The sequence below is a fragment of the Octopus sinensis genome, linkage group LG19, assembly GCF_006345805.1.
Source record: "Octopus sinensis linkage group LG19, ASM634580v1, whole genome shotgun sequence".
NCBI lineage: Eukaryota > Metazoa > Mollusca > Cephalopoda > Octopoda > Octopodidae > Octopus > Octopus sinensis.
The window spans coordinates 30,913,756-30,929,847 of record NC_043015.1 but is presented as its reverse complement, the minus strand read 5'-3'; the positions used below and the strand labels follow the sequence as shown (position 1 = coordinate 30,929,847).

Genomic DNA, 16,092 nt, shown 5'->3' with positions numbered 1-16,092 from the left:
TTCCTACAAGAATATATGTAGTTTCATATATGTAAAGTAATTTTTTATAATCTTTGTGCATGCCCTCTATAGGACTTGTAAAAAGGGTTCCATCTTCTTGGCACTAAAACTCCAAATGAGGCTTCATCTCCAAAGGGTTAAGTCCACATTACAATTGACAGAAAACAGATATTAGACCATTATTTTACAGAAGAAAAATCAAAAGAAAGGTTTTACTTATATACTACAAAATGCATTTATTCGTAAACTAATTCAGCCGTACAACATCAGACCACTTCCTGGTGTATATTACGAAAGTTTACTTCTTTCTCAATCAAATATTGCACTAAATTAACAAATGCAGATGGATTTGATAACAAGTCTAACGACTCTTGTAGTTCTTGTCTCTTTGCTATTGACTCAACTGTCTGTTTCAGATATTTGGGACAATGAGACAGAATTAGTGGACAACTACAAATGTCTTTTTTGGTAATACCAAGACTAGTTAGGTACTCGAAATTGGTAGTTAGTGTTACACGGTCTGTAGTTACTAAAGGAGCAATATGGTAAAGTTTCTTCTGCAGAGTTCCGGTATCAATGCCGATTAATTTTGGCAGGAAGACTGTTGATTTGGGACTAGGAACTCTCAAGGGAACATTTTTACATGAAATGATGTGTATGATGTGTAACAGACTGACTTTTTCGATTCCAGCTTCTTGCGCCTTGGCATACGCTTTCTTCAATGTGTCTGTTTTGTGACGTAGAATATAGGTATGGCTTCGGAGATGCTCAATCGGAATACCGACTGATAGGAGGAAGTCGACTCTTGGCTTCAGTGTAGTAAGACGCCTGTTCTCTAAGTAAGACATTTTTTGAGCAACAGAAACGGATACATTGAACAGTTTTGCTATATACTCATAGCGATTTTGACTTCCATCAAGAACTTTCTGTTCAGTGTTGTATTTATTCAGGAATCTTTTAAACTGTTTTTCAGAGATGGCAAGAGACGAAATAGGGAAATCGTTTCCCTCTTGGTGTACTTTCATTCTTTCGATGCGTCTCTTTAAGGTATCAAGACTGTAAGAGAGCAGCTGTGGATATTTAATGAAGTGCTCGGCTTTCACATCGAAGCTTTGAAGATATTTGACCTTTTCTGTAAATGCCGGCATGTTTCTCAGTTTCTTCAGCAATGGAATTTTGGTAATAATTTCATGGAATTCCATTTCGTTGCACTTCAGAACATCCATCATGTACTCTGTGATGGTGTTGTAACCTTGCATTAAATCCAAAACTGGTTGTAACCGCTTCAAATGAGCATTCGATACTTTAGAGTGAACAAGTTTTAACATCTGCACATTGATCTTTCGGTGACCATGTTGCTGCAACCGGGTAGCCCTGTGCATTAGCTCAGCCTGTGGGACCTGCAGGATTTCGGGACATTCTTGGACTTGATCTAAAGAACAACCAAGGACTTCAAGAGTTTCCAGTTTGCTCTGTAAGCCGTGTCTGCTGAATGGAGCTTTTGGTTTCACAAGATCAAGGAATGAAATAACCTAAAATATAAATATTTATAAAAGAATAGTAAATTAAAACAAAAGACACATAAAAGTAACATTATGGTTTTAATTTAGACACATAAAAAGGTGGCTAGCTGGTAGAACCCTTGGCATGCTGGACAAAATGCTCAGCAGCATTTTGTCTGCCTTTACAGACCAACCTCCCCCGTCCATACCACTGATGTTATCCAAGGGAAAGGCAAAGGCCGATACAGCTTGGCACCAGTGACATCGCAACTCAATTCTACAGCTGAGTGAACTGGAGCAACGTGAAATAAAGTGTCTTGTTCAAGAACACAACACACAGCCCGGTCCAGGAATTGAACTAACTACCTCATGATTGAGAGCCTGACACTCTAACCACTGAACAATGTGCCTTCACACAAACACGCATGCGTACGCACGCACACACATACACGAGCTTCTTTCAGTTTTTGTGAACGAAATCCACTCCCACAAGGCCTTGGCCGGCCTAGTGGCTCAAGTTGCTACACAGTGAGACTGATCCTGGAACCATGTGATTGAGAAGTGAGCTTCTTAACCACACAGCCACACCTTATAGAATTAATAGGGACTACACACACACCCAAAGCACACATAGAGCTATAAACCAATGAAACAAGGCAGTGAGTAACAGTAGAGTATACCTCAAACATCTTAAAACAAAGAGGAGCAGAAACAAAATCATAGAAGACGTATAGTAATATATATATAGGCGCAGGAGTGGCTGTGTGGTAAGTAGCTTGCTAACCAACCACATGGTTCCGGTTCTAAAGTCCCACTGCGTAGCATCTTGGGCAAGTGTCTTCTGCTAAAGCCCCGGGCCGACCAATGCCTTGTGAGTGGATTTGGTAGACGGAAACTGAAAGAAGCCTGTCGTATATATATATGTATGTGTGTGTGTGTTCGTCCCCCTAGCATTGCTTGACAACCGATGCTGGTGTGTTTACATCCCCATCACTTAGCAGTTCGGCAAAAAGAGACCAATAGAGACTGGGCTTACAAAAAGAATAAGTCCCGGGGTCGAGTTGCTCGACTAAAGGCGGTGCTCCAGCATGGTCGCAGTCAAATGACTGAAACAAGTAAAAGAGTATATATAGATGTACCTTTTCGTTTGTCTTCTTCCCAGGAGGCTGATGCGTGAGGCTATCCTTATGAAATACATCCAACTGATTCTTGTACCAGTTGTGTCGAACTGAATAACAATGGATCCAACATTGTGCAGCAGGAGTGGCTGGGATGAACATTGGACGACTGCGCTTTGACACCAGTCTTACTAAATGTATAAACAGCGGGGAAGACATTGCCTCTCATAGAAAGTTCCAGCATAGAACAATTTCTGAAAAACAAAATGTAAGAGAAAATTTTTTTTTTAAATTCTTATTATTAAATCAGAGTAAATTAGATTTTAAAGTTGAAAACCACCACCACCAGCACTATTACATGTAATCAAATACAAGTATTCTTTAACCCAGTGGTTTTCAACCAGGGTTCCGCGGAACCTTAGTGTTCCGCCAGTCCAGTCCAGGGGTTCCGCAAGAAGTTACAAAACTGCTAAAGTCAGCAGTAATTTTCAATTTTCCTGTGCAGATATGTGTGCATAAGACTATTAAATTATTGCACAGGGGTTCCTCGAGCCAGTGGAATGTTTCCTTGGGGTTCCGCTCCAGCAAAAAGTTTGAAAAGTACTGCTTTAACCCTTTAGCATTCAAATTTTTCAGTCAAATGTAAAGCTTATTTATTCACATTGTTTTGAATTAATCATGCATTATCTTGTAGCTTTGGGAGCTTTATAATGTGATTGTGGAATTTTTAGAATGACAGACATTGTGGGGTAAGTGTGAGAGGTCTGATCTGGCTGGGTTGAACATAAAACAGATAAAATATCTAAGCAGACTCAGTTTACCAGCAGTTGATCAGAACAAACCAGTAACTCCGACTACAGGAAATCAGAGCCTTTCAATTATAATGCATTTTCATCATCATCATCATCATTTAACGTCCGCTTTCCATGCTAGCATGGGTTGGACGGTTCAACTGGGGTCTGAGAAGCCCAAAGGCTGCACCAGGCCAGTCGGATCTGGCAGTGTTTCTACAGCTGGATGCCCTTCCTAATGCCAACCACTCCGAGAGTGTAGTGGGTGATTTTATGTGCCACCGACACAGGTGCCAGACGAGGCTGGCAAATGGCCATGCTCGGATGGTGTTTTTTATGTGCCACCGACACAGGTGCCAGACGAGGCTGGCGAACGGCCACGATCGGATGGTGTTTGTTACGTGCCCACAGCACGGAGGCCAGTCGATGCGGTACTGGCTACGGCCACGTTCGGATGGTTTTCTTATGTGCCACCGGCACTGGTACCACAAAGATACAAATTCTATTGATGTTCATCTATTTTGATTTGGTTTGATTTTCACTTGCCTCAACAAGTCTTCACAAGTGTCACAAGAAGGAAGGTATGCACAGGTGGACTGACTACGTCCCAGGTAGGGGCCACGGGTTATGGCCTGACTAGTCTTGCCGGGCCATAACCCGTGGCCCCTATATATATATATGTGTGTGTGTGTGTGTGTGTATAAAAACACCCAGTTAGGGTTTGAACTCAGAACAGGGTAACATGAAACTCAAGTCAAGTTGCTCTGACATTGTATGTTTCCAAACACTCCAAGTGACTAATAACCATAATGCTTAAAGAACTATAAGCCATCATCATTATTGTCCTTCATCACTACCACCATCCTCACCACCTCCCCATCAACACCATACCACCCTCAGCATCACTACTACTGCCATCATTATCTTCACCACTGACTAAAACATCTACGTTGACTATAACTGGCATGAGTAATCTAAAAGTACTTCATTAACTTATATACGTAACTAACATTAATTAGAGTAAACTTGTTGGAGTCAAGAGAGGAACTCTTAGAAATTAGAGGTTCCTAATGTGTGGCAGCTGTGATGGTCACGTGAAGGGGTGGCAGATATGATGGTGATGGCTGTAGGGGTGGGGACCTTGGTGGAGACGGCGGTTGTGGTGGTGATGAAAGTGGAGGGTGTGGTGCTCATAATCTTGGAGATGGTAGTGATGGTGCTGGTGGTAGTGGTTGTTATTGTTGCCGTAATAGTGGCTGTGGTGGTCATGGTAGTAATATATTAGAGAGGAAGGAGGGGTGAAGTGGAGTGGAAGTGAAAGAACATATCTCAGCTTAAACCATCTGCTAATTCAAGAAATATTAAAAAAATATATGACATGTAATGGAATAATGTTATGATACCCCCCACCATGGGGTATCGGGGAAACCAGTGTTTTTGTTCTGTATTTTGTAGTTTTACACAGATGAGATATGAATCTCCTGTGGGATTGTGTGCTAACATTCCCACAAGATCTGGTACTTATTTCCTTGCACAAAAGATCACATTGCAATGAAGGGTGTCTTGATGTGGTTGAGTAATTTGCTAGAAACAAGTCAAAATCTCATTCAAATTCCACCTTTTTTTTTTTTTTTTTAAATGAAAAGCATTTGTTGATGTAGTCCTAGATATGCTATGCCTGAAATAACAGCTGGAATGGCCAGGTCAGTAATATTACTATTCAAAGATTTGTGTCTCCCACCAGATCATCCTGTCAGAGCTTTACTCTCATTTGACACAGCAGCTGTGGGCTGAAAGGAGCCTAGTGGCAGGCCCTGCACCAGATTGCTGCTCGGAGGATGCAGAGGGGCTGGCATGGGACTGTCAGTGATGAAGTACACAGGTGGAGCCTGGTTGGCTCTATGTATGATACCTCTGGGACCACTAACTTGGATTGATCCCAGCCCCCTAAAGCAAGAGTCTGAAGCCAAGCCAAAGCCCAAGGTTTGTTTGATCAGTATTGTCCTGAGGTTAAGCAATGAAGACAACAACCCTGTGAACAGACGCAGTGCTTCTCAAATTGTTAAATATCAGCACACCATCACACTCCAAACATGAAATCTTGCTCCTACCCCACCCTCCAAATGTATAATTCCACCCCATCCCTCATCTTTACTAATGAGTAAACAAAAATAAAATTTGACCAATATAATTTTTTCTTTCTTTGCCATAAAAAGTCTTAAACTCTCTTAATTTTATCAGATATGCCATGTGTGAGTTACTCTGCTCCTTTTCAATCCTCACAGCTGATCCTTCCTAAGATGGTTGGGTGTGTCTTATACCATGTGTCTAATTAGTTGCCTGGCCTGCTCAAAATAGAAGCTAATCTTCCTTTAAATCACACCCAACCATCTTAGGAAGGATATACGAGATAACACAGTCCAAGACACTATACAATCGGATGATATGAATACTGTACATCATTATTTTTAACATCTACTTTTATCCGCTTGCACGGGCTGGGTGGTGTTTATTGAGGTAGATATTCTGTGGCTGAATGCCCTTCCTGCCACTAAATCTTTACCTATTTCCAAGCAAGGTAATATTTCCCCAGAGTCAGAGATGTTTTCACTGACTGTTGGAAATGAATGACATATATTTACAACAAGGCGCAGGAGTGGCTGTGTGGTAAGTAGCTTGCTAACCAACCACATGGTTCCGGGTTCAGTCCCACTGCGTGGCACCTTGGCCAAGTGTCTTCTACTATAGCCTTGGGCCGACCAAAGCATTGTGAGTGGATTTGGTAGACGGAAACTGAAAGAAGCCTGTGTATATATGTATATATATATATATATATATATGTGTGGGGGGGGGTTGTGTGTCTGTGTTTGTCCCCCTAGCATTGCTTGACAACCGATGCTGGTGTGTTTACGTCCCCATCACTTAGCGGTTCGACAAAAGAGACCGATAGAATAAGTACTGGGCTTACAAAGAATAAGTCCTGGGGTCGATTTGCTCGACTAAAGGCAGTGCTCCAGCATGGCTGCAGTCAAATGACTGAAACAAGTAAAAGAGAGAGTAACCATGTGATTTCAAGACAAGGAAATACACACACGATGGGCTTCTTTCAGTTTCTGTCTTCCAAATCCACTCACAAGGCTTTGGTCAGCCTGAAGCTATAGTAAAAGATACCAGTCACAGGTACCATGCAATGGGACTGAACACAAAACCATGTAGTTAAGAAGTAGACTTATTAATTTCAAGTCATACCAGTGCCAATTTATTGAGAAAATCAGTTAATTAATACCTGCTTACATTAGTGATGATATCTCAGTAAAAAGTTATTTCCAGCCCAAGTGTTCATTCCACTTGAGTTTTGAACAAATGCCATGTAATATGACCAAGCATTTGTAAAAGTGAAATCAGTATTTCAATGGTGTTGTTTCTAAATTTAAAATTAAGGAGGAAATGTAAGTAAAGATCCAGACAGACGGGAAAGTGTAACAGGATAATAGTCAAGAGTTAATACAAATCTTATATCATAAAAGAGCTGATCTCCATTTGCCTGTAACAACATCTGTGTAGGGAGAGGGAAAGGGAGGAGGAGAAGTTATTGTTGAGACAGAAATACAATGAAAGAGAGTGTGAAAGATAAACAGCTAGTATTGTCGCCTTAGTAACTAAGTTTTGATTACAAACACAGGAATTTTAGGTGCAAGTCTGTCAACACAACGCAACAAACTTCAAAAGAAAGTTTTTTTTTTTTGGTTGTGTGTGTTTCTGTATGTCTGTCAACATAGACAATGCAACACAGACTTCAAAAAAATACTTTCACTTTGAACAGTTTATGAAGGTACATACATGATTTACAAATATTTTTACCAGCAGCGTAAAATATGAAAAGAAGACAGACAGTATTTCTGTTAGCAAACAGACCTTTCTTTTAGCTTCTCTTGATAAAATACTGAATGGACATTGTAAGCAATGTGAGAACACACAAGAGAAAAGAACTGAAGAACTGTGTTCAATATCCTTAATAAATCTTCTTTCCATCATTGAAAAGTGAGATGCCACAACATGACATGACCGGATAAACAAGATGTCTTGACATTTGTTCAGGTGCAGAGAGGGTTGTATGGTTGAGAAGCTTGCTCTGAAACTACATGGTTTCAGGTTCAGTCTCAGTGCATCACACCTTAGGCAAGTGTTTCTATTATAGACCCAAGTCAACTAATGTCCTGTGAGTGAAAGTGGTAGATGGAAAATGTGTGGAAGTCTATCATGTGTGTGTCTACGCCTGCCTATGTACATATCTGTGTGTGTGTACATCTGTGTATGAGTGCGTCTGTGTGTGTGTGTTTGCCCCCACCACTTGGCAACAGATGTTCATTTCTTTACTTCCAAGTAACTTAGCAATTCAGCAAATGAAAACGATAAAATAGGTATCCGGCTTTAAAAAAAAGTACTGGGGTCAATTTGTTTAACTAAAACCCTTCAATGCAGTGCTCCAGCATGGCCATAGTCCAATAATTGAAACAAGTAAATGATAAAAGATTTGAAAACAAAAAAGAATATTGCTAACCATCTTTATTCCAACCCGCCTGAGATAACCTTTGCTTCCAATACAAAATCTCTCGTTTTAAAGATTTCAAATTTTGCTTAAGACTTTAGGAATGGGAACCCAGGTTCGAAATTTCCCCAAGACACCTGATGACGGCTGGAGGGTATATCAGCCGAAACGTTGTGTTAACAACAAACAAGATGAGGACAAATATCCGTTGAATGTAAATAATGATGATGATATATCTGCAGGAGTGGCTGTGTGGTAAGTAGCTTGCTAACCAACCACATGGTTCCGGGTTCAGTCCCACTGCATAGCATCTTGGGCAAGTGTCTTCTGCTATAGCCCCGGGCCGACCAATGCCTTGTGAGTGGATTTGGTAGACGGAAACTGAAAGAAGCCTGTCGTATATATGTATATATATATATGTGTGTGTGTGTCTGTGTTTGTCCCCCTAGCATTGCTTGACAACCGATGCTGGTGTGTTTATGTCCCCGTCATTTAGCGGTTCGGCAAAAGAGACCGATAGAATAAGTACTGAGCTTACAAAGAATGTCTCGGGGTCGATTTGCTCGACTAAAGGCGGTGCTCCAGCATGGCCGCAGTCAAATGACTGAAACAAGTAAAAGAGTAAAGAGTAATCTCACATGTAATATAACGAGATCTCTGAACAACGGTACTTCTTCGATCGTAGTCGTTAAGATACGTATTGGTACCTGATGGTTTCGTACACACATTCAATCGATCTCTTACTCCCCACCACTCACCCTCTCCCTAATAACAAAGCAAATTTGTCAAAACAAACAAAATATAGTTTTAACATATGGCCTTGAGGGGAACAGATGGATGGAGCTGCCAGTGGTTGGTTAATCAGACAAAACGCTAATAATTTATAATGGTAACGATGATTATGAGTGTAACCCACTAACAGCCCTCTTCCATTCTATCATTCATCATGTGTGTGTGTGTCTGTTTGGATGTACAAATTAGAGAAAAAGTATACAATACATTTAGTAGAGCTTATTCATTTGAAACTGAAGGTTTAGTCGCAGATGAACGAATACAAGCACGTGAGAATGCACACACACACACACACACACAGATTCCAATTATTTCGGCTGATCAATTATAGATATTTTTCTCACTCACACTTCCACACCAAAAAAAATAAAAGAAAGAAAGAAACAAGTCACCAGGTACTCGAATGCATCACAACTCAGTCAGATATTAAAATGTAAGTCAGTCTCAGGCAAAGATTTTACTCACGAGAGTATTTCAACTGCATGATAGGTGGACAACTCTCACTTGTAATATATTCAGTGTGGCACTGTGGCACTGTGGTACAGAAGTTTGCTTCCCAGCCACATGGCCCTAGGTTCAGTCTCACTGCATGGCACCTTGGACAAGTGTCTTCTACTATAGCCTCAGGCTGACCAAAGCCTCGTGAGTAGATTTGGTAGACAGAAACTGAAAGAAGCCCATCATATATATGTATGTGTGTACACACACACACACACACACATATATATATATGGATGTATATATTTATGTGGGTGTGTCTGTGTTTGTCCTCCCCCACCATCACTTGACATCCCCCGTAACTTAGCAGTTCAGCAAAAGAGACTGATAGAATAAGTACTAGGCTTACAAAGAATAAGTTCTCGGATTGATTTCTTCGATTAAAACCCTTTAAGGCAATGCTCCAGCATGGCCACAGCGAAATGGTTGAAGTAAAAGAATTATGATGGAAAGGAAACCCTGCATTTTACTTTAAGATCAGCAATTACAATGACTTGTAAGATTTGAAAGGAATTTTTTTCTTTTTAGGGTGGGGTAACAAGTTATACAAAAATGAGTGAAACAAGTAAAGTTTTGTTCTCATATGATTTACGTACAAATTTATGGATTCCTGGTTAATGTTTAGGAACCAATACTGTGGTTGGAAGACAAAAGTGAATTCTAATTTGTTGTTATTTCTGAGAAATGGTTTACTATTTCAAAGAGAAATTGATTTACAAAAATATCCAGCTGCCATCATCGTAAATACAACCAAGAACCCATCGTCCACACCACCACCAGCATCACCAAAAATGTTATGTGGGGTGAGGAGTGGGAAAGGAGGAGTCAAAGCACGGAGTTGTAGGACTGTGGCCAAGCTGGAGCATTAACTTTGAAGGATTTAGTTAAAACCCCAGGACTTATGTTTTTAAAGCCTGTACTCATTTTATCGATCTCTTCAGCTGAACTGCTAAGTTATGGGGATGTAAACAAACCAACACTGGTTGTCAAGGGGTGGTGGGGGCATAAACACACACACACACACACATCCAACACATACCAGTGTGGAAAAAGGAACATTAAATGATTATATATATATGACAGGCTTCTTTCAGTTTTTCATCCACCAAACAACCAAATCCACTCGCAAGGCTTTGGTGAGCCTAGGGCTATAGTTAAAAGGCACTTGCCCAAGGTGCCATGCAGTGGGACTGAACCCCAAAAATACAAAGTTGGGAAGAATACATGGCGTTTCTTCTTTTTTCGGAAGATATCGGTTCCTATGTGCCACTGTCGAGGAATGTATGACTGAGACCGCAGCAGAGTTACATTAAGCCTGGCCATTATTGAGCAAAGAGTCAGACTTGAATTGACAATCAAAACACAGGACGACAAGATCAATAAGAAATCCACATATAGAAATATGCATTCATTGGCAAAAGACAGACTGGAGTAGGTGGGGGTGAGAGGGGGAGGTCAGGATGCTGGGAGGAGGAGGAGGTTATTGCAAGATGCATCTTTGCAGCACAATGAATATATATGCAGCTTGCAATTCCAATGCATTCCTTTGTAAAGTACAACAGCAAGAAGGATGCACAGAAATAGTGCAAATGTAAAAATAGAGTACTGGCCAATAGACGGGGGGTGGGAGGAACGTGTAAGGTGGTATAGGCCATAGTGGCAGTGGTGGGATGGTTTGGTTGCAGCTGTGCAAGTAGGCTGCATTTCTGTAGCTTCTAGCCAGATGCTAACATCGAGCTGCATACAACAAACGAAACTGCAGATTTTTCCCTGTAGTGTGAGTCAGTCAGTTTGATTTCAAAAGTAATGTTAAGGTGTGCATGTGCACGTGTGTGTGTGTGTAGGCATACACAGAATTAGCTGGTGTATGTGTGTATAAATGTATAATATATTCGTGTAATGTCTAATCCAAGCTAGCATGGAAGAAAAACGGATGCAAAATTAACAAAATTATAGATATGTAAAGTTGAAGAGATAACCATATGATTAGTTCGTGTTGAACTTACCTAAGCTGTGATATACAAATGTGCATATCTGTGCATGCGCTAACACACACACAATTTATTAAAGCTGCAAAATTATCACAGAACTGTTACTCAAAGTTTTACACTTTCCCTTTCATTGGACAGTTGCGATGAATATGAGTATTCATCACAACATGGAAAACAGACATTAAATGATGATGATGATATATAAAAAAACACACACACACGGCAGGCTTCTTTTAGCTTCTGTCAATCAAAGGTCTTTGGTTGGGGTTATAGTTAAAGACACTTGCCCAAGGTGCCATACAGTGAGGGGACTGAATCTGAAGTGATGTGGATGGGAAGCAAACTTCTTAAGCACACAGTCTGCACCTAAAATCCTGCCTCAATCCTCTGTCCAAACCCATGCTAACACAAAATATATTCCATTTTGAATAAACTAAAACCCTGTCTGTGTTTGTGTGTGTAAAATGTGAAAAATGACCCAGTACCAGATATTCGATACCCTGTAGTGACTCAGAGGGGGTTATTGTGAAAAGATTCTATAACATAACTTACAACATCTGTCTATAAACAAATGTGTCAAATAGGATATATTGAAGGGGATTTGCATTAACTGTTTTTTTTTTTCACACAAGCAATAGCAATTTCAGACTTATTTATAAAAAAAAAACAAAAAAACTGGCACTCTGCCATTTATGACATCGAGGGTTCTAGCTGATCTGATCAATAGAACAGCCTGCTCATGAAATTAGCAAGCAAGTGATGGAGCACTCCACAGACACACGTAGTTCTCAATGACATTCACTATAGCATAGAATGCAATAAGGGTGGCTCTTTGAAATACTGGTACTACTCATTTTTGCCAGCTGAGTGAACTGGAGCAATGCAAAAAGTAGTGCCTTGCTCAAGGACACAATGTGCTGCTGTGAATTGAACTCATGACCTTATGATCATGAGCTGAATGCCCTAACCACTAAGCCATGTGCCTTCACTAGACATAAAATCAAAAGAGAATTTTTTTTCCCATACAGATCTGTAAAAATTCCAAAGCTATCATTCACATGGAGGCATAACTTGGTAGGATGAACCCATGTTTTCATTAAATGTTTTAGGTGTCTTTGTGGTCATGAACAGACAAACATAGACACCCTCTCGGCCTCTTCTAGCCTTTGATTCAGTGGAACATCAAGGATGTGTGACAGTTGGAAAGAGAAAGGACTGCACCAGCATTATTGGGTAGGTGCACTATATCAGCCAAGTAGACTGGGACAACATGAAATGAAATGCCTTGTTCGGGGGCACATTGCACAGCCAGGTTCTAGAATTGAACCCCTGAACTTATGATTGTTAGCCCAAACTCCTGATTACTAAGTTGGATGATTAAGGTTTTTAAGACTAGAACAGTTTGGATAAGCAACTGATGACAATGAAGACAATGATGATGACAACAACAATGACAGTGATGATGATGATGACAACGATGATGGTGATGATGGAGGTGGTGGTGGTGGTGAAACAATGACAATATTGATGATGATGGTGTCATAGTGATAATGGTGGTGGTGGCAGTGGTGATGACGACAACAATGACAGTGATGATGATGACAGCAAGGGTGATGGTGGTGGTGGTGGTGGTGGTGAAACAATGACAACATTGATGATGATGGTGTCGTAGTGATAAAGGTGGTGGTGGTGAGGATGATGATGATGATAGTGGCAGTGGTGATGACGACAACAATACCGCTGTCACCGTAGTGATAAGTTTGATTTATGACATTGGGTATTTAAACAGATTACTGATATTGATTTGTTCCACGGAGGAGGAAATGGAGACAGTAAGAGAAAAGAAAGAAAAAGACGAGGTCGATGGAATCAATTCACCAAGCACCCCCCCCCCTCTTCCCACAGAGACATTATAATTACTTCCATAAGCTCTACTGAACAACCAACTGCATGGTACACCACATGCAATGGGGGAATTTCAACAAGAACTGAAATCCAAAAGAATAGAGAGTGAATCTCAATATATTACTGGTACATATTTTATCAGCATTGGGCAAATGAAAACTTCGGTAAGATTCAAACTCAAGACAGAACTAAAAGTAAATTCCTTCCACCTCAGAATTGTACCCTCACCGAAACCTTCTCCTAGTCCCTATTCATCTTTTCCCAACAAACATAAAACACACAAACTATCTAAGCGGTCCTTCAATGGTCATGGATACAGCTCACCCACTACTTTCTCATTAAACAACATAACTACTGCCACTAAAACACCTTACCAATTACCACTAATGAATCTGAGCAGGAAATTGATTTTGAGACTAGGTTCTGTGACCAAATATTCTTCCTGTTGCCAACCTTCACCCGTTTTTCAAGTACTGGATTTTTTTTTTTACACCACAGATCTTTGAAAGTGCAGAGCTGCTGATCATAAGGTCAATTAGAAATGTCAACATCAGATCCACTATGCTTCATATGCCAACAAATACAACATCAAGATTCATATGTATACATGTATATATACATGTATTAATGTCCGTATACATGTATGAAGGTGGCGAGCTGGCAGAATCGTTGGCACGCCGGGCGAAGTGCTTAGCGGTATTTCATCTGTCGTTACGTTGTGAGTTCAAATTCCGCCAAGGTTGACTTTGCCTTTCATCCTTTCGGGGGTCGATAAATTAAGTACCAGTTCCGCACTGGGATCGATGTAATCGACTTAATACCTATGTCTGTCCTTGTTTGTCCCCTCTATGTTTAGCCCCTTGTGGGTAATAAAGAAATACGAATATATGTATGTGTTAATGTCCGTATATATACATACATACATGTATATATCATTCTTTAATGTCCGTTTTCCATGCTTGCATGGGTTGGATGGTTTGACCAGAGCTGACAAACTGAGAAGCTACACCATGTTCCAGTTTGATTTGGTCCGGTTTCTACAGCTGGATGCCCTTCCTAACACCAACCATTCTGAGAGTGTGTGTTGGGTGCTTTTAACATGCAAGTGGCACGAGTACTTTGTACATGGCACTGGTACAAGTGCGGCACATCCATTTTCCACACTGGCATAGGTTGGACAATTCAACAGGAGTCTTACAAGCCAGAAGACTGAGCCGAACTCTAGTGTTTGCTTTGGCATGGTTGTTACAGCTGGGTGCTTTTTATGTGGCACCAGCATCAGTGAGGTCACCATGTAACTCGTAAGACAAGACTCCCTCAAATGAGGGCAAGTGGTGTTGCTATAGAAGAGATACATGGCTACCACTAATGGAAAAGAGAGAAAGACGATGGTGAAAATTGTCAGGGCATACCCTCTGTTCACAGGAAGGCAAAATATAAGAGAAGTGATACAGAGAATGGGACAGGTTGAGTGGGGTAGGTGAGTGACTTCACGACAGGTAGAGATAAATGCAGTGACTGGTGAACATGGGTGGCAGTGTGGTTGGAGGAGAAGGTAGAGGAAGAAGGAGTGAATCAGGAAGGTGGTAGGTGGCAGCACAAATGATGATAAATGTGAGAACGATGCACAGTGCCAAGGACAAAACCAGAGGTACATAAAGTTGGAAATAAATTGATTAACAAAGTATTGCTCGACCTAGGACAATAGTGGAAGACATTTGCAAAAGGTGTCGTGGAATGGGAGTGGCTCTGAAACCACATGGTTGCATGGTGAGCTTCTTAACCAGACAGTCACATCTGTTTAGACACATGCACACACATGTATGAAGCAATTTGCAGCAGGTGAAGGAGCCTCCATGTGATTTCCTGACTGCTAAAAAAAGGCAACCAAATATCCCTCACACAGCTCACTATCTTTAGAATATCCACACATGGCTCACTGTCTTTATAAGGAAAAAAAAAACACAAACACACACTGAATAATGTAGTTTTAGATATATCCGAAAAAAAATAAAAGGAAAATAAAAAACAGGTGATCGTGGTTCCCCAATCAGGAACACCCTAGGGTTAAACAACACTGCACACATGCTACATTGTATATACACTCTGCACACAGTATATGTTATATTAAACATTCTATTATTGATATTCTCTAAAGCTATTTGTTTAAATTGACCATGACTCCATGCATATGTTTGCACAAGACAGTATCTGTACTTAGAGTAGAATAGAACACGATATTTATGACTGAATAAATAACCCGGGCATTGTGCCAGATGTCGATACGCTTAGCTAATACCATCCACACACACAACAGGTTTTTATGAGTGACTTGGATTGAACAAGTGATTAACAACTGATTCAAAAGTTTTTGTCAGTTAACGGTTTTCATGACCATATTCACTATGTCTTAATTAATTTTGAAGATAATCAAGAATTTGGACGCATTCAATAAAATAGCTCGTTATCGTTAGCATGTCGGACAAAATACATAACAGCATTGCTTCTGAAGAGTACATTTTGAACTCAAATTCCACCATGGTCAACTTTGCCTTTGGTTTTTTTCAGGGTCAATGAAATAAGTACCAGTTGAGCACTGGGGTCAATGCAATCAACTTAACCCCTCTACTTGTGCCGAAATATGAAACCCATATTAAGATAGTATCTTCTAGCTTTTTACATTCCAAGTTCAATTCCTACTGGGGTCAACTTTGCCTTTCCTCCCAGTCAGGAACTGGAGTTGAAGGTACTGACACTTCTCCTCAAAATGACTAGGCTTGAGTTGAAATTAGGGAGTATTATTATTATGGGAGGTGAGATGGGAGAATCATGAGAACATCAGAAAAAGATGCCTTGCAGTATTTATTCTGGTTATTTGTTTGGAGTTCAAATCCAGCCAAGGTAAACTTTGCCTTTCGTCTCTCCGAGTATTGTAAAGTATCAGTC

The 16,092-nt window shown here is 40.5% G+C and overlaps 1 protein-coding gene across 3 annotated transcripts in view; it reads right to left on the bottom strand.

Annotated features, from left to right (window-relative positions):
- Positions 1–210: 210 nt before the first annotated feature.
- LOC115222379 overlaps positions 211–16,092 on the bottom strand; it is a 49,472-nt gene continuing 33,590 nt past the window's right edge. For 2 of the 3 annotated variants that reach the window (XM_029792590.2, XM_029792591.2), the window contains 2 exons: positions 2,642–2,874; positions 211–1,532 (listed from right to left, as the gene is read on the bottom strand). In XM_029792590.2, coding sequence (XP_029648450.1) covers positions 267–1,532; positions 2,642–2,839 — 1,464 coding nt within the window. In that variant the 5' untranslated portion in view covers positions 2,840–2,874 and the 3' untranslated portion in view covers positions 211–266. Of the gene's footprint in view, positions 1,533–2,641; positions 2,875–6,705; positions 6,836–16,092 lie in introns of those variants that run through there. The other variant, XM_036511276.1, reaches the window with a different exon arrangement.